At 43.3% G+C, this 24,286-nt stretch overlaps 1 protein-coding gene across 3 annotated transcripts in view; it reads left to right on the top strand.

The window, feature by feature from the left end:
* ide (insulin-degrading enzyme) overlaps positions 1 to 24,286 on the top strand; it is an 86,578-nt gene that overhangs the window by 10,961 nt on the left and 51,331 nt on the right. For all 3 annotated transcript variants that reach the window (XM_084322181.1, XM_084322182.1, XM_084322183.1), the window contains 7 exons: positions 7,190 to 7,359; positions 15,065 to 15,187; positions 20,583 to 20,695; positions 21,087 to 21,249; positions 21,504 to 21,596; positions 21,735 to 21,826; positions 23,920 to 24,000. In XM_084322181.1, the coding sequence (XP_084178307.1) occupies positions 7,190 to 7,359; positions 15,065 to 15,187; positions 20,583 to 20,695; positions 21,087 to 21,249; positions 21,504 to 21,596; positions 21,735 to 21,826; positions 23,920 to 24,000 (835 nt within the window). The remainder of the gene's footprint in view (positions 1 to 7,189; positions 7,360 to 15,064; positions 15,188 to 20,582; positions 20,696 to 21,086; positions 21,250 to 21,503; positions 21,597 to 21,734; positions 21,827 to 23,919; positions 24,001 to 24,286) is intronic.

The raw sequence follows: 24,286 nt of genomic DNA on the forward strand, positions 1-24,286 counted from the left end.
AGTGTTCAGTATGTACATATGTACAATGTTCAATGCAGAGTAGAATTAACTGAGTTACCATACAATATACTATATAGTGCAAAGCAGAAATGGGATGAGGTACAATTTACAGTAAGGTGTAATGAGGTATGGGTTGTAGTGCAAATTCTTTACCAATAAATATAAAGTGTGTTCTATAGTGTTCAAAGTCTTTCACGTCTATCCATAAACCGGTTCGGTCACACCTGGTGACTCATTATGACTCTTTGTGTTTTCTTGTTATTTTGTGGGTGTGCCCAATCTGTGGTATTCTTTATGACTCACCCTTAGACGGGCTTTACTTTAATTGACGTTGGTTTTAACCAAGCCACAGGGTTGGTCAAATAGGTATTCCCAACTGGGCTTTATGAGACCATGAAGTATACCTACTGTACCTGTCTGTCTTTATGAATTGTGACTAAACTAATTAACTGTTACCACAGTTCAAGCTAACAAACGCCATTCTCCATTTCCCCACGCGTCTTCTTCTTATTTATGTTCACAGTTTTCAATATATATATGGTACCCGTGTGGGTAATGAACACTTGAAAGCCACACTATAACATTAAAGATGCCCTTACAGTAACTGATTATGGGCACTTACCTTTTAAGTAATGATCAGACCTTTTATTTAAACACGAAAGGCAACTGAGGTTTCCCTCATTTACAGTCACGTTGAGTGTACATACAGAAATAAGCAAAAAAATAAGGCATATAAAATAACAATTAGACAACATGGTGAAGCAAAAAGTAAGGACAACAAATCAATTAAAACACATACAACTTGATTGACAAAGGTTGGAGATCAAGGTTTTAAACTCTGCAACAGAGGGGAGAATCTCAAGCTTTAAGGACGGTTGGAGTTCATTCCATGAGCTAGAAGGGCATCATAATGATGAGTGATAAAACGGAGGTAGTCCTCATTGGCTCCAAGTCCACACGCACCAAGCACCCCAGTTTCACCCTCACCATAGACCACTCCTTGGTTTCCCCTTCCCCCCAGGTCAAGAGTCTGGGTGTCGTCCTCGACAGCACCCTCTTTGCGCCGCCCCTGTGCCTCAAATAGATCCGCTATCAGCTCTATCTTTAATCATTCAAAATGTTCAGTTGCTATCGCTATCAGCTCTATCTTACATTTTTCTAAATGTTCAGTTGCTATTGAGTGCATGCTTACCAACTGTCCATCTGCACCACTACTATCACCGACATCTAAGAAGGGAGATCCCCCCCTTGAATTGGCCCTTCTAAGGTTTCTCTCCTCCACATTGCCTGTGGTGCATTTTTTCCTATTGTTAGGTTTTAGTGAGTTTTTCCTTACCTTCGCATGGGGTATGTCTGGGAGTGTTCGCATTGCATTAATTTATTTTGCATTTATTTTAAATTTGTTGGACCTTATGGTGTTCTTGTTTTGTTTCTTGACTTATTGTGGTGTTTCTTCTTGACTTGTTTAAAGAAGATGTGTCCGGCCCATGGGGACATTAACGTGTGTTGTCGGGCCTTACAAATAAACTTTATTTTATTTGACCCTATCATTCCATTCCCACATCAATAACACCATCCGGTCCGCCTACTTCCACCTTCGCAACATCAACCGCCTCCGCCCTTCACTCACTCCCAACAGCGCCGCAATCCTGGTCCACTCCCTCGTCACTTCCCGCTTGGATTATTGCAGCTCCCTTCTCTTTGGTCTCCCCCACAAACTCCTCCATAAGCTCCAACTGGTCCAGAACGCTGCTGCCCGTATAATAACCAGAACCCCTGTCATCAGTCACATCACCCCCGTCCTACGCGAACTACACTGGCTTCCCATTAAACACAGCATAGATTACAAGATCCTCCTCCATACATTCAAGGCCATCCACAACCTCGCCCCTCCATACCTGTCCGACCTCCAACACATCAACATTCCCACCCGGTCCCTCAGGTCTGCCTCCTCCATAAACCTGACCGTCCCCCTAAACTAATTAACTGTTACCACAGTTCAAGCTAACAAACGCCATTCTCCATTTCCCCACGCGTCTTCTTCTTATTTATGTTCACAGTTTTCAATATATATATGGTACCCGTGTGGGTAATGAACACTTGAAAGCCACACTATAACATTAAAGATGCCCTTACAGTAACTGATTATGGGCACTTACCTTTTAAGTAATGATCAGACCTTTTATTTAAACACGAAAGGCAACTGAGGTTTCCCTCATTTACAGTCACGTTGAGTGTACATACAGAAATAAGCAAAAAAATAAGGCATATAAAATAACAATTAGACAACATGGTGAAGCAAAAAGTAAGGACAACAAATCAATTAAAACACATACAACTTGATTGACAAAGGTTGGAGATCAAGGTTTTAAACTCTGCAACAGAGGGGAGAATCTCAAGCTTTAAGGACGGTTGGAGTTCATTCCATGAGCTAGAAGGGCATCATAATGATGAGTGATAAAACGGAGGTAGTCCTCATTGGCTCCAAGTCCACACGCACCAAGCACCCCAGTTTCACCCTCACCATAGACCACTCCTTGGTTTCCCCTTCCCCCCAGGTCAAGAGTCTGGGTGTCGTCCTCGACAGCACCCTCTTTGCGCCGCCCCTGTGCCTCAAATAGATCCGCTATCAGCTCTATCTTTAATCATTCAAAATGTTCAGTTGCTATCGCTATCAGCTCTATCTTACATTTTTCTAAATGTTCAGTTGCTATTGAGTGCATGCTTACCAACTGTCCATCTGCACCACTACTATCACCGACATCTAAGAAGGGAGATCCCCCCCCCTTGAATTGGCCCTTCTAAGGTTTCTCTCCTCCACATTGCCTGTGGTGCATTTTTTCCTATTGTTAGGTTTTAGTGAGTTTTTCCTTACCTTCGCATGGGGTATGTCTGGGAGTGTTCGCATTGCATTAATTTATTTTGCATTTATTTTAAATTTGTTGGACCTTATGGTGTTCTTGTTTTGTTTCTTGACTTATTGTGGTGTTTCTTCTTGACTTGTTTAAAGAAGATGTGTCCGGCCCATGGGGACATTAACGTGTGTTGTCGGGCCTTACAAATAAACTTTATTTTATTTGACCCTATCATTCCATTCCCACATCAATAACACCATCCGGTCCGCCTACTTCCACCTTCGCAACATCAACCGCCTCCGCCCTTCACTCACTCCCAACAGCGCCGCAATCCTGGTCCACTCCCTCGTCACTTCCCGCTTGGATTATTGCAGCTCCCTTCTCTTTGGTCTCCCCCACAAACTCCTCCATAAGCTCCAACTGGTCCAGAACGCTGCTGCCCGTATAATAACCAGAACCCCTGTCATCAGTCACATCACCCCCGTCCTACGCGAACTACACTGGCTTCCCATTAAACACAGCATAGATTACAAGATCCTCCTCCATACATTCAAGGCCATCCACAACCTCGCCCCTCCATACCTGTCCGACCTCCAACACATCAACATTCCCACCCGGTCCCTCAGGTCTGCCTCCTCCATAAACCTGACCGTCCCCCCAGCCTGTCTGTCCACCATGGGGTCAAGAGCCTTCAGCTGCTCTGCCCCCCCGCCTCTGGAACTCCCTCCCCCCTGACATCAGGAACATTGACTCCATTATCCCATTTTAAAACCCACCTCAAAACCCACCTGTTTAGGCAGGCGTATGTCTGATTTTATTTTTTAAATGGATTGTGATTGTTAATGAACCGTTTTTAAATTGTTGTACGGCGACCTTGAGTGTCTTGAAAGGCGCCTTATAAATAAAATGCATTATTATTATCATAGCAAAATGCAGATTTACCCTGTTCCGAGGGACCTTAAGGACCAGCCAGTCATAGGTTCCAAAATTCCATTAAGGGCCTTAAAAATGAACAAATACCAGTGTTCGTTGCGCCTCCATCAGAGAGGACTAACCAACCTTCTCATAAAGGACACAGTGATGAGTGTCATATCAATCACCAGTGATGAATCTGAGGGCAGAGTGATGGAGTCCAGGGATTTAAGGGTTGAGGGTGCAGCACTATAGTCCAAGACTTGATTGCAGTGCTCATGCTTCTTAACCCCAGGCACATGCCTTTGCCTATATGAGGACTGATGTAATATGTTAAGCTAAGTGGTGGTTGTCTGGTTATCAATATGTGATGATGCTTCCCTTGGGGCGTACAGGTGTTAATCCCAGAGAGCCACCATGACCCCCCTCGCCTGTCTCTAGTTACCAGTCCCAGCCTCTTCGGGGGTAGCTTGTGTGACCAATTAACGGTGTAATTCTCATCCCTCCCTGAAACTTCAGGCACAGGGTGAGACCGGTATCTTTGGTGTCACCGGCAGCTCGACTCACGTGTCTGCTTGCGGTGGTTTGGAGAGGTTAGCACTGCAGGGGTTATTACCCGCCGATGATGAATAATGCGTTGATTCTCAGTCAGCTATCCATTCCTTCACACCCGTCTCCTTGTTTCTCATAGATCTGTAGGTACATTTATTAGCCTTTTTTTTATCGTCATGAAACAATTTAGAATGTATGAGTTAACCTATTAGGATAAACGTACCTACTCATGAATGAATGATTTGTGTAGCGAGTGCCTGCTCCTGTGTCTCAGACCAGGCTAATTGTTTCCCCCGTGTTTGGTGAATTTGTGGAGACCATCTGGACTGTTGCGGAAGGAAGGGGGCGGTGCAGAGGAATGTTGAATTATTGATACGGTTCCCTCTTTTAAAACAATGATGAAGAGCACTGTCAAATGGAGTCATTGATGCGTTATACAATGGATTACAAAAACTACGTCTCTCAGATTCATATTCCATTGGAATCCAATCCTTTCATATTTTATGACAAATTTACAATAATAATGTTATGACTTGACGCCAACAAATCACTGATTATTAACTAATGGTGGTAAATATGATGATGATAGAATTATTGTATTGGAGACTTAATTAATTGATACCCAACTTGACCATTAAGCGGCCTTGGCTACTTGACAAATACAGAACAGGCAATAGAGTAGTTATTGGTTCCCCAAATATGTCCTGGCCCACATAGCGTCAGGTCAGGTCATCCTCTAATCTCACCCAAGTTATCTCCCAGCTTTTAAGACCCCAATGTATCCCCACCCAGCTGTTACTCCTGAATTTCCCCAAGGGGATCAATAAAGGAATAACTTATTCAATTTTATCTTGGCTAGGATTGTCTAACCTCCAGTGTTCAAGTTTAATAACCTTTGTTCTGTGAACACCCCGGTATTCACCATTTTCATCTTGTATGCATGTGAGATTCATTGCTCTCATAGAGATGGACGAAGTGAGACCTAGATAATACACAATACACAGGAGGATGTCATTGATTGAAAGTCCTTTCTCATAGTGTAAAGAGTAAGCCTGGTCTGAACTATTCTGGTTGAAACCATTTCTAAATCTGATTTCTTTGTACCAGCTTTTTTATCTCTGAAATACCAATCTTTTTATTGCAGAGTAGCTGGCTCCGGAGGTCTCAACCATACCCATTTCAAAATTATCATAATAACCATATTTGTATAGCTTGTATAACCAAGTGCTGTCAAAAGCAAAGAACAAATATTTGCCTAAATGCTTGCAAGGCGATGATAGCTGAATAATAACTATATCAACAAGTTGGCTATATCTGCTACATGGGTTTATTTTTTTGGTAAGTTTATAATATGATTATTCTAGTAATTCCATGTGTAAAATTATTTTATATCCGCAATACCCTTTTCTATACTAGTCGTATGCACATCTCGCCACCCATTAAGAAAAAAAAAGGTACAAGAACTTAGTGCACACTATGCTCAAATACACCTTTAATTAACATAATAACATGAGTGTTTCAACACAGTAGGTGTTGCGGCTTCTACATCATTCTTTCATATCCGCAATTGACCTGTCTCAAAACCCTGCCCCTTTTCTTGATCCTCCAATCACAACTGTCGCTTACCTCGGACAAACCAAGTTTGTCCGAGGTAAGCGACAGTTGTGATTGGAGGATCAAGAAAAGGGGCAGGGTTTTGAGACAGGTCTATTCCCGCGGCTAGGCCATCTTTCAACACTGTCAATTAATTCAAATGCAGCCCTCGTTTGCATGGCAGTTGGACTCGCTCATTACTCATTCAGATGGATTTGCATCCATGTTAAGTCTTTATTGCTGCCTGTGCCAGTCCTCCATCTCTATGGCTCACAATAGAAGAAATATAAAATTCAGGCCTAAGAAGTTTGCCAATGAATGTTAAATTGTGGCAGAACAAATGGAAAGTCTGAGAAAAGAAAGCAAACAAATGTTTCAACAATAATACGGTTTATGGATATGTGTGTGTGTGGAGATAAAATATTTCAAATATTTTCTTTTATGTTTTTTGTTATCACATTTTCTACTACCGTAATTAAAATTATTATTGCCGGGACCAGAAGGACCAGCTTACAATAGCAACTGACTAACTGACTGATCACACCCCCATTGTAGAAACACGCATGCGTCATGGCCGGGTTCAGCTTAACTAGGCTTGTTTTTTTATTAAGAAAGTGACTCTTAAACTTAAACTAAGATGAAAAACTTAGTGGTTAACTGTGACGGCGGACCTCACAGCCGGCCACACGATGTAACTCAAGGAGCTTAATGGTTTGGACTCCACACAGTGCCTCATGTTGGCTGAAACCCTGTTGACGGAAATGTTCTTTAACGGTTGTTGATGAAACCGCCTCATTGCACTTGGGACATTGAAGCTGTGTGCGCACGGTGGACTTTATTTTACGAGAGGGAAAGTGTATATGAGTGTATTTATTGAGTTTAACCCGTTCACTACCACACTACAGAAGGTTAACCTTTCACTGCCACAAACCGTCTGTAGTGTGGTAGTGAAAGGGTTAACCTTCTGTATTGTCGCAGTGAAAGGGTTAACCATTTGGTAGTGAAAGGGTTGAGAATAAAGTGATGCTCATTCATTTAAAATGTCATGTCATTTCGACTGCCTTGTGTTCTACTAGATTCGGTTTAGATCTTACACTTTCAAAACATTTAATGTAGTTATGAAATCCAACAAGCGATGGACTTTTGAGTTATGACATACTGGCAATATTTTAACCCCCTTTTAAGAAACATTGGCCCGTGAAAGTTTCCTTACGGCATATTTGATTAATTGAGTTTGAGTTGAGTTTGATGTTGTGTCTCACATTTCGTTCCCCTAGGTTTTCCCAGTTCTTCCTGTGCCCGCTGTTTGATGAGAGCTGTAAGGACCGCGAGGTGAACGCTGTGGACTCTGAGCACGAGAAGAACCTGATGAACGATGCCTGGAGGCTGTTCCAGCTGGAGAAGGCTACCGGCAACCCCGACCACCCCTTCAGTAAATTTGGAACAGGTAGGAGTCTTCAAGTCTTCTAACCCTTTGCTCAGGGTTCATAGGCAGGACTGGAAAAGTGTAATGATTTCCAGGCCTTTGAACGTATGGAAAGATCCTGGGAAATTCACCACCACTCTTAAAGGCATTAGTTCTTGGACATTAGGATGTATAGAATACTTAGTGTAGTTGATGCAATAATCAATGCCATAGAGCTGTCCCCGATGCCTGTTTTTGGAATTCAAACTTTGGCAGGGTTTTTCAAACAGACGTTCGAACCATCGTTTTTAATCATGCAAAAAAATGTGCTCCTAAATTATTTTTCTGGTTCAGTACTGTCGAGTCTTGCCCTTACGCACATAGCGCACATTTACGCATATAACGTAGAACACATGCCCATATTTCTGCGTCAAAAATGGTTATTAAGTAGTAGTACCTACTTACTGGTCACAGGAGGCTTTAATAACGCTTGGATGGTAATCCATTTTGTGAATCCATTTGTTGAAAGTAAACAACATCTTTGTTGGCCGACGGCTCCTGCTATCTTAACGTTAGCAAGCTAAACGTGCATAGCTTAACACTTTCAGAGCCGGCCGTGTTTTCCTTTTTACCCCCTTGAATGCCCATCATCCACTTCAATCTTCAAGTTCAAGTTCCTTTTATTGCCACACGGCCAGGCCGGTGGAATTCGAGCACGGTGCAGGTGGTAGCTGCGACAATACACCACAAAAACATAAAAAGACACATGGAACATAACATAAAATAACATAACATAACATAACAGCAGGGGGTACATTTAGGAGGAGTTGGAGTTAAGTAGTTGTATGGCCTTGGGGAAGAAACTGTTATTGAACCTAACTGTGCGACTGCCCAGTGACCTGAACCTTCTACCAGAGGGGAGGTGTTGGAAGAGGTGATGAGCTGGGTGCAGGGGGTCACTAATGATTTTGTGTGCGCGTGTGATGGTGTGATGTTTGTGTATGGAGTCCAGGGTGGGGAGTTTGCAGTTAATGATTTTGGATGCCCTTATGATGATCCTGTCTAGTCTGTGTAGTGTGTGTTTGGGTGTGTTGCCGTACCATACAGTGATGGATAGTGAAATTATGTTTTGTATTATGGCTGTGTAGAATTGTATCATTAAATTCTTCCTAACTTTATACTTCTTGAGTTGTCTCAAGTGAAATAATCTTTGATTGGCTGTTTTAAGTAGATGAGTGGTGTGATGATCCCAGTTGAGTTTATTGCTGATGTGTGTTCCTAAGTATTTGAATGTGTCTGTGGCTGAAATGGGTTGATTATTGATGAGCATGGGTGTTTTAGTGAGTGTGGTTTTCCGAAAGTCAATGATGAGTTCAACGGTCTTGCTTTCATTGAGTATAACAAGGTTGTGTTCTCTGCACCATGTTAATGTCCGCTCCACCTCCAGCCGGTAGTCATCCTCCTTGTTGTTGGAGATCAGCCCTAGGATGGTGGTGTCGTCTGCGTATTTCAGCGTCTTGACTGAGGGGGATGCTGATCGGAGGTTGTTTGTGTAGAGGGAAAAAAGCCACTGGGAGAGAACACACCCCTGTGGTACTCCGATGTTGGTGGTCAGAGGGACAGAGGTGAGGTTGTTGTAGTGGACTACTTGTTTGCAGCCCTTCAGTGTGTCCAGCAGCCAGAAACAGAGGGAGGGGGCAATGTTCATGTTGGTCAGGGTTTGAAACAGTATGAGGGGGTCGATGGTGTTGAAGGCACTGCTGAAGTCAATAAAAAGTATCCGTGCGTAACTGTTTTTGGTCTCCAGATGCTGGAGGGTGTAGTGCAGTGCCAGGTTGACTGCATCGTCAGTAGACCAGTTTGAGCGATAAGCAAATTGTAGACTGTCCATCAGGGGGGATGCGAGTGTTTTTAGAACTGACAGGACTATGCGTTCCAGCACCTTCATGGCTACCGCCGTCAAGGCCACGGGTCTGTAGTCATTAAGGCTAGATATTTTTCCTTTCTTGGGTATGGGGATGATGGTGGATTGTTTGAAGAGGGCTGGGATCTGCATTTGCTGGAGTGAGGTGGTGAAGATGCCAGTGTAGACTGGTGCTAGCTGGTCAGAACAATAGCTGAGGCAGGCAGGTGAGATGTTATCCGGGCCTGCTGCTTTGCCCTTATCCTTAGCGTTAATATCGCCTAATCTATGTTCTAAATTATGGCTATGTGTCTAATCTGCCCGTCGCTTATCAATGACTCATTTTCCAGTCAACATTGTCGAAGCGGATTGTTTTTTTTATCGGTTCATTTCCGTTTTATAGCATCTTGAAAAGGCCTCGTTTTCAAGGAAAATAAAAATATTCCATAATAAACTGAATATTCCAGAATACACAAAAAACATTCATTGTTCTGCCTATTTATGAATAGTTTTCAAATAAATGCTAGATTATCGATAGTATAATTATGTGTACGTATGCACGCTATATAGGCAATCTGATATCTGATATATTTCCTGATTGCTCGCACAGCCAAACAGCCATATCACATATAGGGGAAAAGCTTATATCTCCGTGAAAACAGGTCTGATTATCCTAAGACTGGTAAAATAGATTCCTTACCTGAGATCAGATGGTATCCAAAAAGATTATTCCAATTCCTGATCGCCATTCCAAAAATCGATCCTTTTATTGATCCAATGCTACATACTGTTACACGCTGTTCTGATGCTCCACAATGAATCCGATCGGCTCGGGGTACATGCGTGAGAAGTAAAATGTGGATTCCGGATATTTTTTTTCTCATCCATTTTCATTGAGTCCATTCCAAAGTCTCTCTCTCTCCCTCTTTTTTTGCATGATTGATTCATTTCCTCATAATGTATGACGGACCGGTGACCCCTCCTCATCTCGACTAGACTGTGTTGTCTGTGTTCGTGTGTGACTTTCATGACTTTCAAATTATTGTAAACAACATAGTACTGTGATATTCTGATGTATATCACATTCTGATATATAAAAATATATATCAGGTTCGACCCCATTAATTATGATTTGAGTGCCAATGTAGGGTGGCTGGGTGGCGTAGCGGAGATTGCGCTCGTCACCAATGCAAGAGACTCGACTCCCCGAGTCAGCGTTGCCTGCGGCTTTGGCCAGTCGTCATACTATCTCAATTGGCAGAGGTAGCGGGTGGAAAGTCGATGGGTGGGGATTGGACGTGGATGTGGACAGCGACTCCTACAGGTCGGTCGGGTGACGCCTGTACGCCTATTATTTAATCCCAGCCCAAGAGTGCTGCCGAGTGCTTCCGCGTTTTCCCTAATTGGCCGCGACAACGTCTAGCACGCCCCGCGGCAGAGCGGAGGTGGAGGTTGCCGCGGCATTATGCAGCCGTAATCCCCCCTGTTTTAACATCGACGGTTAGCTCAACTCGTTCGCCGCCTTGCTGTGGAGCCTGCGGTGCGTTGGTGACAAGTTCGAATCACTTACATTTTTTTTTAACGTTTAATTAATTTATCATCTCTCTATATAAACGTGCATTCTTTCGCCGGTTAAGTTTAGGCATTCTTTCGGAGTTGGTTAAGGTTAGGGTTAAGTTTAGGCATTCTTTCGGAGTTGGTTAGGGTTAAGTTTAGGCATTCTTTCGGAGTTGGTTAAGGTTAGAGTTTGTCGCAGAGCATGGCAATAGAATGCCTGTCTGTCTTTCTTGATGCGGAGGCAGCAGCCTATTTCCGCTCTACCGCGCGCCGCGGTCACATGGGCGTCGTGGCCAATCAGAGAAACGCGAAGCACTCTTGGGCTGGGATTAATATAGACGCCGCCTGTACAGCAGAGACAGGAAGTATCGGGGGCAGCCACCCAGCCTCCCATGCGTTACTCCGCGCTGTCTGGTGAAAAGATGCGACAGGCTGCCTCCTCGTGTACCGGAGGGGACACGTGATGCAAGGCTTCTATCCTCACTACAGCCGACCAGTGGGAGGCATAGTCTAGCAACGTTCAAGACAGGGGAGGGGAGAATTTAAGGGGAGAATTGGCAATATTGGGATGGGAGAAAAAATAGAAAATAAGGAGAAAAAGTGGATACAAAAAAGATTTGAGTGCCAACGTAACAAACGAAGATCCGAACCTTCGAAGGTTTGGGCTCAGCCCTACAATGCCATTAGCTTACTCACAGAGTCCCGTGGTCGGGGTTATGGCCATACAATTAAATGTCCAAAAATCTGACCTATACATTTAATCACTTGCTTGTATGTCGATGTCTATTGGTAACAGCCTTAGCCTATAAAGACACCAGTCTCGCCTTTAAATATTTAGGAACCCTGGTAAATCGATATATTATTATTGAGTTTTTTTTTTTTTAATGTACTTAATCTTACAGTATTTTTCTTTTTAGAAAACAATGCTCACCTGGCCAGTAATTGACCAGTAATTTACCTATCTCGGTTGTAATTGGAGGATCAACAAAAGAGGGCAGGGTTTGAGATGGGTCAATTGAACTGGGGACATAAATTAGCAAGATGAAAACAGCTGTTGGTGTGCAGGGTGCTACTGCCTCTCTACTCTGATGGTGAATTGACTGAGGCTTAGAGCAGCTCCCATCCCAAAAGAGCCAGCTGATGGCAGTAGTGAGTTATATAAGCTCATTTCCAAATAGAACAGCATCAGTCAGGCCGGACACGCATGCTTTCCAAAGGGGACCGGAGACAACTGCGGTCAGGAAACGACCAACACAAAACTCTCAATTCTTAGAAATTGTAGATGTAATCATCTCCAGATGGCATAGCTGCAAATTCAGTTTCCTCGGCCTGTGTTCAATATATATCTTTTTTTGGATATGCCACCAACGGGCATACTGGCTTGCCACAGAGGAAGTGCTAGATGTAGGTTGTGGTTGTAATTGGAATAGGGCTTGTCCGCCGATGACAGACGCATAGCTGGTTCATGTCACCGACAGGCTTGGCTTCACTGAGAAATCATCTAGTGTGATCAAGAGAGAGGAGTTCCTCAGCCCTGTCATTTAGGAGCCCCTCCGGTATATTCAAATGTATTGTCATCATCATCATACAGCATGAGTACAGTACAACGAAAATAAGTTTGGCATCCAACCAGAGTGCAAATGTAACGGTAAAGTGCAATAGTAATATACAATGTACAGGTGATTAAACTGGGTATAAAATATATAAATTACTACTACTGAGTGTAGTGCTTATCAGATGTCAAGTTGTAATATTAATATGTACAGTGATACAGGTATAAACAGTATTGTAGTAGTCATACTGGCTAGCAGCGTAACTACCGGTAGTAAGAAGTAGTTAAGGTATATGTATATATATATTTTTTTTTGATCCACTTTTTCTCCCATTTTTCTATATTTTCTCCCATCCCAATTTCGTATCATCCAATTCAACCCTCCCCTGTCACGAACGCTGTTTCTTGCCTCCCACAAGCCGGCTGCAATGTGGACTAAGTCATACATAGCACAAGTCCCCTCCGGTACTTGAGGTAACAGCAGTCGCATCTTTTCACCTGCGCAGCTCGATCTCTCAGTGTCGAGGAGTAACGCGTGGGAGGCTCACGCTGCCCCCGACACTTCCTGATTCTACTGCGCAGGCGCACCAACCGACTTGTAGGAGTCGCTTGTTCACAACGTTCGATCCCCACCCTTCAGTTTTCCCTCCCCGTAATACGGCCAATGTGTATTACTGCGGACGACCAGCTAAACTGAAAACAATGTGGAGAGCTGGATTCGAACACGCGAATCCTAGCGTCTCCACACTGGTGGCGAGTGCCTTGCCCACTACACCACCTAGCCGCCCAAGGTATATGTATATATATAGTATCTACCGGTAGTAAGAAGTAGTTAAGGGATATGTATAGATATAGTATCTACATATATGTAAAATGATTATGTGCAGGTATGTACAGACGGATGTGGATAGAAATATGGTAAGAATAAATATATACGTAATATATATATATATATGGCATATACAGCATTATTGTACATGCTATCATACAGTTATATATAGGATGATTATATGCAGATATATAAAATTATAGCAGGTATGTATAGATAGGAGGCCTCCGGTCTGTTGCACTTGGTGTGTCTGCCTGGCTCCATAGCTGCAACATTCTTCAGAAGAGAAACTCCTTAATCCTTAATTCCCCTACGACAATGGCCATTCTAATTATCTTAATTACCATGGCACTGTTCTAATTTTTTTTTTGAGATGACCTTTCAAGTTCAAGTTTCAAGTTTGTTTATTATTTGTGACAACAAAATACAGAATACTTTATGATGAAATGCTTGTTTCTGTATGAGCCCCTGATATTGTGCTACATTATGTGAGGTGAGGTTATGGGAGGCATAAATCGGCTTAGTTTTTGCTGTAGTGAACACCTTTCAACAAGACGTGTCATTAACGGCGTATTCTCATTAGGAACGGGTGCTCCCTTCCGTCCTCGCTCGGTCCTCGAGAGCTAACCTCCCCCTCCCTCTCCCCCCTCTGTTCTGCATACAGTCGTACACACTACAATCGTGTTTTGTTCCCAAGCACAATTGAGGAGAGTAACACTCTATAGTCTATATTTTTGAATTAACCAAAACAGTTACACGGTTTCACTGTACCTCGGGAAGTAATGTACCTAGTTAAACCTACACGATGGGTTAGATACAGGCAGGATTTGGGATACTTTTCCTACATTAAAAACATTATGGCCATGCCGCACGCTAACCACATAGATTACAGACGGATAGACAAAACATATAATGAACAACGTAAAAGATAATATAATTATGCATATACTTGATCGGCTATAGTCCCGCTGAACACATCTAGTCACCTTGATAAGCAGCTCGCTAAAAACATAGGTTTTGGCCACGTATGCCGTGCGTTAAAAACACGATTGGTTACAGATGGATCAGACACTGAAAAGTCATGAGAATATGGGTGCTAAAACTTTACTCACCGATTGGCAGGCTAGTTGATGCACTAACGGCAGGCTGCGTTACTGGAGGTAGTAATAGTGCGATGGGTTGTGAAACTTGTGATTGAACAACAACGTCGGGCTCCCTTGTTGTTTGGGTTATGGATCATGGGCTAACCGGCCACGTTACTGTGGGTAGTGATTAAAAAAACGGAGGGATCACTGGTTGGTTTTTGGCCGATAATGCTGTCCACTGCATCAAACCACGGAAATGTGTCCTTGTCATCAGATGAACTGCCTGATTTGCGCACTGCATCCCGTACTTTAAGATATTGAAGCCTCATCTTCTTCACTTTTAGCTTGACATTGTTGACTGATCTGTTGTACCCACCCATGCACGCACGCAAATACTCGCCAAATTGCCCATAAATATCGTTGTTTTTGTGGGTATTGTCCAGTTGTTGCTGTATGTTTTTATCTGCCCAAAATTCAAGCAAGCATGAAAGCATTACAGGTTTGCTTGCACACCACGCTCCGTTCCGTTGTCGGGACGCTGGTGCGCACCCGAAACCAGCTTTTCAATCGGTCCCGGCTTGGAGCGAATCAGCATCCCCGGCGACGGGGGGAGCGTTCTCATCACACTTATTTTGGTGCGATCGTGCTCTGATTCGACCCCGGATGGCTAGTGAGAGGGCCCCCTAAAGCAACAGCGTTGAGGCAACTAGCAGGGTACCGTTTTCCCACGCGAGTTGTGCAAAATGTCCTCCCGGGTATCATTGCTTTTAAAGTGTAATATTTTTGTATCTATTTGCTCATTGGTTGATTTCATTGTCTAGGTAATAAGCTGACCCTTGAGACCAGACCCTGCAAGGAAGGGATTGACATCCGCCAAGAGCTCCTGAAGTTTCACTCCACATACTACTCCTCTAACCTCATGGGGCTCTGCGTGTTAGGAAGAGGTAGGACTGTACCACTGACGTGTGTGTGTGTGTTCAAAGGGAGAGAGGCAAGGGCATGTCATCTCTCCAGTGCTAAAAGCCCCAGGCCTCTCTCTCTCTCGGGTCACAGTGAAGGCATAAAGACAGTGTCCATTAGACTGAGTGTCGGCTACGTCCTGCAGTCATCTGTCTGAACAGCTCTTCAGCTGCCGTCTCTCAAACTTAACAGCAAAGACTGCAAGTCATGTAATATACTATACTTCTGTCTGTGGTTATTAGTATAGTGATACTGTAACTTCCAATAGAATCTTATCACAATACTCTGGCCACAATGTGTTTCTTATTATGATGACTGAAAGGGGCATTTTGCCGGTTTTTAACCCGAATCCTATCATTCTGTTGTGAGGAGGATGTGATAATTGGATATAAATCTTACTAACGTATTCTGTCTCAAGAGCTCAGCCGCATCCCCCCCCCCTTCAAGAAACTGAAGTGCAGACACCATTTCCTTCAACGTGTCTTGTGTTGATTCTACTACAGTTGAAAATAACTGAGGAACGCGTCTGCACTTAACTAGAGGTCTGTTCTCCTCCGGGTGATGTCATCTGGGGGAATTTCTCACGGGCGATGCTGCGGCAGACCTCTGGAGACACAGAACATTGTTTTATGTCTGTCACAGAAATGCCTCTTTGTTATTCGATGCAATAGATCAGTGGTTCCCAAAGTGGGGGTCGCAAGCCGCCGCGGGGGGGTCGCCAGATGATTAAAAAAAAATTATACTTTATTTTTTATGCAGTCAGGCCACTGAACTTAGAAGGCCAGGCCAGTGTTTCTAGTTTCAGCAGCACAATAGTTAGATAACCTAGGTGGGGAACAGCCAGGAGATCACTGCAACTCACACAAGTTGCAGAACTATCTCTCTCTCTCTCTTGCTCTCACACACACACAAAGGGAGCCGCATGTGATTGGTGGAGGTGGGACCCTTACAAAAAACAAAAAATCCATCAAAATCAGTGTTGTTGCTAATCATTGACACATGCTAGCCCGTAATAACCTGTAAAAAGCCTCCAATGCTTATTAGTGTGTGTGCGTTTGAACGTTTGCATGTTTCAACCATACATTTCCATTTATAAAAAAAAAGCATAAAAAATAAATCCTCCTATAATAGTGGGGGGACAATACACGACAATGTATGAATGGAAAAATATAACGTTCCCACATCCGGAACGATAGATACCCGATGTTGAATGGGCCATAGTAATGTCGATATTGCTATAATATTTAAAAAGTTATAGCCCTGCAAAGAAGGTGAGCGACTCCATAGCACTGGCAAAGAGTGGTATAAGATTGGCAAACTGCGTGGCAGACTATGTGTTAAACTTCAATTCCACGCATTTGCTTGCGTACTGCAATAAATAATGTTTGAGTGTTCACCTGCGGTGGCTGGCAACAAACATAGAGGGGGCGGGCGTTAACTTATTATGCAGATGAGAAACTTTTGACGTCAAAGGTACACACATTTTCAGATGACTCACTTGAGTGAGGGACAATATTGTGAGATGAGAATTGGAAGAATGTGCCAAAATGAGAATTAGAGACATAGATCCTATTAATAAGCCCACAGCTAGAAAATAATGCTAAACACTGGAAAAGGCCATTTATAACATAGTTCCCCTTTTTAACACTTTGGTCGCCAAAAACGCCTTACCACGTCATTCCCCGCCATGCTCATTCTGCCAAAGACGCCGTACCACGTCATTGAGATCAATATTTCAAAAATCTGTGATCGCAATCATATTTCTCCCCCGGAGACTTGAGATCTACTGTTGATCCCCTCTCAACTCTCCAACGGTTCAAGAGCGCCATCTGGTGGCCGATCGGCGGATCGCCCAAACCGGAAACAGGAAACGGAAGCTGGTGCTCATTCCAATTCGGTCCGATCACTCGCTTATAGTCCCAGGACTCGAGCTAGACACAATGGATAGCAATCCGTTACCAATAACTCGATAAACAACATGATTTGGACGTATATACTATTATACAACCTGGAGATGGATCGCATATTTCTACATCCCATAATAGGAATATTTCTGCTCCACGCTCATCGCCCAACGCTACGAGGAAGCTACGGTGAGATTCAGCGTTTTTTTTTAACATGTTCGATATAAACTGCTCTGATGATCATATCACCCACACTAGATGAATCATCTAACGTTGGCCACGGAATTATAAACGACCCCCCCCCCCCATCCGGTCAACATCAGATGATGAGTAGTAACTTCTAGAAGCACGTCCATTAGAATTTTTTTATCTCGCGCAGATCGCTATCAAACTGTATTTGATCATCAATATAATGCATTTAGGGCTATAAATCACGTTCTGGAGAATGCTGCAGAAAACGATAAAAACATACTTATACTTTAGACCGTATTTTAGTATGAATATGTGAATGAAAAAGTATAACGTTGCTACACCCTGAACAATAGATACTTGACGTTGAATGGGCCATAGTAATGTCAATTTAGCAATACAATTTAAAAAGTTATAGCCCTGCAAAGAAGGGGAACTTCTCCATAGACAAATAGAGCTGGCGTGGGATGGTTTATTATGAATATAAGCCTGGCGACCAAAGTGTTAAAGGAAATCAAATTGAAAAATGATACCAATAAGTCGTTCAGACCTCCAAACAGTCGAGTTGAATATTCCTTCCACTTTAAAGGTAGAATCTGTCATTCTTTCGAACAGTGACCTCTAGGCAAAAGAGTCCCGCTTGGAATTGTGCTTTTGTTTACTTATTTGACTGTGGTTTCTCCAGACCTCTCTCGGCAGAGCCTGAGCTGTGGTTAGCAGTAGCAACCCCTCCCCTATCTCCCACACAACTCCGACCCACACATCAGATAAAAACGAATAAATGTAAACAAAGTGCACTATTACCCGGGACTCTTTTGCCTAGAGGTCGCTGTTTGATGGCATTACAGATTCTACCTTTTTAAAGAGCATGACATGGGTATATCACATGTCACTGGAGTGTTCATTATCAGCTTAAATCGTGCATTTTGCAAAACACCACATCCTCCTCTGTGAAATGAAATGGCACGTTCATAACTGCATGACCTCATTAACCTCTTAGGCCAGAGCCCTATTTTCTGAAAATCCCCCTAAAATACATACCTAAGTAAATGGAAGATTGCTCCACTTCTACAAGGTCCATTTGCATGTTCTTGGTATCTAGGGACATCTATGGATCTCATGGAATGTATTCCCAGTGTCAGAAATATTGTCTCTGTTACTGGGCTTGCTTAAATTGTGATGAAATAAAGGAGAATATGAATTATGATTTTTCTTCGCATCTTGACAGTGAATAACACCATGCTAAAAATGACCAGACATGAAACTGCCACTGAGCTCGTTCAGCACCTTCTTGGGATCATGTGTACAAAAAATCTAAGGAAATTAATGAAGGGAAGATGATTAAACGGAATGTTTTGTTGATACAGTACTGAATTCTGCCATCCAGACCCATGCAATTTGAAATATTATTATAGAATATAGAATATGAGGCCTATAAATGACTTTATTATAGCCAACTCACACATCTATGGATCGGGCCAAATCACCTCTTTCAAAATGGCAGAGTTCAATTTGGATTTAGTATCACCAGGCGTGCATCAAGAATGAAATCTACTGTATGTACAGTTTGATTCTTAGAATGGATATGGCTCCGCCATTTTGGATCGGATTTCAACACAGATGGTTGCTAAATGTTCACAGAAGGTAGACACACTAACTGCGCTCCAATCTATGCCAATAACATTCAGTTTTGTGATAGAGTATCCCGAGAAATAAGAGAAAAAAATCATACACAAGTCCTTTGCTTGCAGGAAGCTAGAATTCGCTGGGTACTGTCGTTTTTTGAAATTTCAAGGCTCATTGAGAGCTCTCGATGCCCTGTGCTCATATGACTACAAATCGTCATTCGGCGACGGCCGCTAATTCAAAATGGCGGATCTCCGTGAAAATATCACATTTCAAAAACTAAAATCTCACTAAACACTTTAACCTATTGGTAAACAAATGTATTGCTGAAAATATACACTGACTGCTGTTGTGACATGGTTAGAATGTTTACTCTTGGATACATTTGGAAAAAAAACGCAACATTATGTCATACAGTCTAGACAGATTGATTTATGACCCGATTTTGGGACCGGTACCGACCCCGTCAGGCTTAACTCATTCCGCGCCTAGAGGTCGCTGTTTACCGTGTGGTAAGAAGGCCAGCGGTCTGTTCAATGGGGATAATGCCGGTGTTTGCGAGTGCTAAAACTATATTAAATATTATAGCTATGGATCTAATAAACACGTTGATCGTCAGTGAGTTTCTTCCGGTCAACATGCAAAAAACAGCTAATTTTTTCATACATGCATTTCCGTTTTATACCGTGGTGAATATGAGTATAGTTTTAGAGTGATCTTGTCAAATCCCAATAACCCCAGCAAACGGTGCTTCAATGTATTTTCTTAGAAATCGTGCCATTTGTCGCTTGATTTATGAATCGTTCTGAAATAAACGCTAGATTATCTGTATTATATTTCATCATACACGCACGGAAGCGGGGGAGGAAAAGTCGCCCCTCCGTGCTTTGGTCGCAGCCAACGGCAGGCACACACACAGACACGTTGTGTTCGCTGCGAAAAAAACATTGGATTAACCCAAGATTGGTAACATAGTCCTTACCTCACATCTGATGTACTGCAAAAATAATAATCCAATTCCTGATCGCCATTCCAAATATTGATAGCGGTCGTCTTTCCAACGTTTCTCAACCAAAACACATGAATCCACGGTGCTCGAGTCTCCCCAGTCCATGCGTTATAAACGTTAGTCATGCCCGGAAAGGAAAACCTGGACCGGACTTCTTAGATCGATGAACAGCCCAAGCAGGAGGGATTCCAATGATGTGCAATACCGGTCGGAAGGCATTAGGCGGCAGTATTGGCCTTTTGCGAGCTCAGACCCATTCCCAATGATAACATCAGGCTGGATGGATGAAAAATTTATGGATATAGCGAATAAAAGAAATAACGATTAAAACCCGACTTTTCTCGTGATTGGCGCTGAAGGCGTTACCGTAAGATGTTTTAATGGTTTCCATGGTGTTACAGCCATTTGTGGCCACTTCCAGTGCATCTGCTAGTGACCTTTTTATTGGCCATTATTAAGAGCCACAAAATGTCCAGGGAGAGATACTGTTGCCAATGACTATCATAATCTCAACCTTATCCGAGGGAAGCAACAGTTGTGATTGGGTGGATCAAGAAAAGAGGGCAGGGTTCGAGATAGGGCAATGATCTGCTCTTATGCACTGTCACTGAGTTTTGTTTTGGTGTGTCTCCCCCCCCCCTCGTTACTCAGAATCATTAGACGACTTGGCCGCCATGGTCGTCAAGCTGTTTGGAGAGGTGGAGAACAAGAACGTGCCTATCCCAGAGTTCCCAGAGCACCCTTTCCAGGAGGAGCACCTCAGGGTGAGCTTTTCTCTCACAGTAAATACTACAGCTAGAGTGGTTGTGAATCTAACCCATAATCATTCTTTTCTCTGGGGGTGTAATTATATGCCAAGCCATAATAAAATATTGTCACAATCTGAAGTTTCCAACACTGAACAAGATTAAGCTAGGCTACTAATTTATTCTTCAATAGGAATTCTGCACATAATTCTGATATTGAGTTTAGAATTTTGTCAATCAATTGTAGTCAATAATTATAGCTATAACACACAATGAAGCTCATTTTTATTTTGTATCACCACATGGCAGTGGTGATACTGTTACTTATCATCATTTTCCAATGTCCATCTTAATATTGTTTTCCTAGTTGCTAGATTCACATAGCCTCTTTTTGTTTTTCCACCCATAGCAATTCTACAAAGTGGTGCCTATCAAAGACATCAGGAACTTGTATGTGACCTTCCCAATCCCAGACCTTCAGAAGTACTACAAGTCTAATCCAGGACACTATCTGGGACATCTGATTGGTCACGAGGGACCAGGAAGTCTGCTGTCTGAGCTCAAATCTAAAGGTTGGGCTAAGGACTATCATTTCCTTGAGTGAAGTGAACAATTGTATTGCCTAAAGTAATGATAAAAAGCAAATATCAATCCACATGCAAGCCAATAACATGAATATCGTATTTATTTAGCGATTATTGTAAGTCCTTCTGATTTTCACGGACCCCCATCACCCAGCCTAACGCTTGTGACATTGCTTTGCTTGCATTGCTTATAGATCGCTAGATGTTTTAGATATAAATTAGATTTTCTCCTTCATTCTCAGGCTGGGTGAACACGCTGGTCGGAGGGCAAAAGGAAGGAGCAAGAGGTTTCATGTTCTTCATCATCAACGTGGACTTGACTGAGGAGGGGCTCTGTAAGTAATGCAAACTCCCTGCCGGATTTGTTTCCCACACACTGGGATCCTTTGCATGCGTGTGCATGCAAGATTTGTGTACACGTTCGCTTGGGTAATTGAAATGTAAATCCTGGGTGTGTTGACGTGTCTCCTCAGTGCATGTAGAGGACATCATCTTCCACATGTTCCAGTACATCCAGAAGCTGCGGACTGAGGGACCTCAGGAGTGGGTCTTCCAGGAGTGCAAGGTGATTCAGACCGTGTCCGTTTACATGGGAGTTCTCTCCTGGAGGGATGCGCCAATGTCACGTCTTCCACAGCCAATTCTGTTTCTGATTCCTAAACTTTTAAATATCTGTCAGTACAATGACAATTCTTTTCAATCTTTTTTCTCAATCAAATTTACCAAAATGTTAGAACTGATGACTAAAGCCCTTTGGTGTCAATCCCTCTGGATATCAACAAAATCAAGCCATTTCAGATATCCAATCTACTTCCTCTGAAATATTGCATAATAAACACAGGTTACTCTGATTGGCCCATCAGTCACATCTAGCTGCTCTGATTGGCCCATCAGTCACATCTAGCTGCTCTGATTGGCCCATCAGTCACATCTAGCTGCTCTGATTGGCCCATCAGTCACATCTAGCTGCTCTGATTGGCCCATTAGTTGCATCTAACTGAGTGGTACTCGCTCATCAGCATGGTCATATCAAGCATCTATAGTGTCTAGTGAACAGAAAGCCATGCCCCCTCAACATACTGAGAGTTGAATGTGCTCAAGGAGGGTGCACTAAAACAGTTATATCAAAACAAATGATAGTTCTGAAACACAATAAGCAATTCATGACTGAATTAAGACATCATTGTACTGGATCTTTAATACTGGACAGTATCGAAGGATCATACCAGTCTAATTTTGACTTCTCACCATTAACAGAGATTGCCCCCGTCTTTAACTAATTCTGTGGTTGTAGGTGTATACGGTGTGTGTTTTAGCTGATATCAGCTTACCTTTCTAAATGCCATTCACACTGCCAGTGATGAAAATGAGTGGAAAATGCTCCATGAGACTTTAACTAGAAGCCCTGCACGTCAGACCTCCGCTTGTTATTAACTCCCGGGTGCTCCCAGTTGCTGTGCAAACTTGAATAGCTTGTAGTAGTAGAGTAATACGGTAACATTTTCAAAAATAAATTTATAGTGATTTTCACAATGGTAAATTGCCTAATACCTAGCGACTTTCAAGTTTAATGGAGCATATTTTCAATATTTGCCTCTTCAATGGCAGTGTGAAAGGTGGACTGAGATCTACCAAAACATACACTTTATACACCTATGCAAACAAAATGTGACAAGGACAGTCTCTGGTAATGGTTAGAAGTCAAAATTAGAGGGCGGTTGGGTGGCGTAGCGGAGATTGCGTTCGTCACCAACGCTGGAGACGCTGGATTCGCCTGTTCGAATCCAGCTCCCGGCGTTGTCACCAGCTTGGCTGGCCGTTCACACTAATACAATTGGCAGTATTAGAGGGTGGGAAAGCTGGCGGGGTAGGTCCGGGTCGTTGTAAACAGCGACTCCTACAGTTCGGTCGGGCGCCTGCTCAGTGCGGATAGGATCTAAGGGGGGTAGTGTGATCCTTCCACACATTACACCCTCTCAGTGAGAGTCCGCGCTGCCAGGTGAAAAGAAGCGGTTGATTGGCTGGACGTGTGTCGGAGGAAGCACGTGGTAGCCTCCACTCTCCCAGACCGACTGTGGGGGGTAAGTGCGCAGCGACCAGGAAGGGGATTAGGAATTGGCATAACGACTAACATTGGGATGGGAGAAAATCGGAGGAAAAAGGAGGGGGAGAAAAGAGCAATACAAAAAAAAAATCAAAATTAGACTGGTACATTCCTTTAAGGCCAAATTATGATTCCGCGGCCATGCCCGGTGGGGAGGAGCTATGCGTGGAGCTCTGCTGAGGCTCCGCGCCGGGTTCCCGCCGGCCTTCGTGCACCAGCCCCAAAATGTAGGTCTCTTCGCAGATAATGCAACACATCACTCGATATGTATCTCCTCTGAAAATCACGTTGGGTTCTGTAAAAACTCCCCTACCCTGTCAATGGCGCTGTGGGACATTGCACAGGACCAACATTATTCCACATGTTCATATTGATAATACTTATGTTTACTTTAGGCCCTAAAGTCGGTGGTGTTCTCGTGTTTAACGATCTAACCTTTAAACCAATATTTGCTATATATAACAGTCCTGTATTTGCTTGTGACTCTCATGCTACTTTCTCTCTCTCTCTCTCTCTCTCTCTCTCTCTCTCTCTCTCTCTCTCTGTCTCTGCAGGATTTAAACAATGTGGCCTTCAGGTTCAAGGACAAGGAGCGACCCCGTGGCTATACCTCCAAAGTGGCTGGTTTACTGCACGTAGGTAGCACCTTCCTCTAGAGGTCGTCTCCAGGACGACACACTGCCTCTCATTGTGTCTCTGTGTTAAGGTCGTCTCCAGGACGACACACTGCCTCTCATTGTGTCTCTGTGTTAAGGTCGTCTCCAGGACGACACACCTCACTGTGTCTCTGTGTTAAGGTCGTCTCCAGGACGACACACTGCCTCTCATTGTGTCTCTGTGTTAAGGTCGTCTCCAGGACGACACACTGCCTCTCATCGTGTCTCTGTGTTAAGGTCGTCTCCAGGACGACACACTGCCTCT

This window comes from Notolepis coatsorum, assembly GCF_963971535.1.
Source record: "Notolepis coatsorum genome assembly, chromosome: 9".
Taxonomy (NCBI): Eukaryota; Metazoa; Chordata; class Actinopteri; order Aulopiformes; family Paralepididae; genus Notolepis; species Notolepis coatsorum.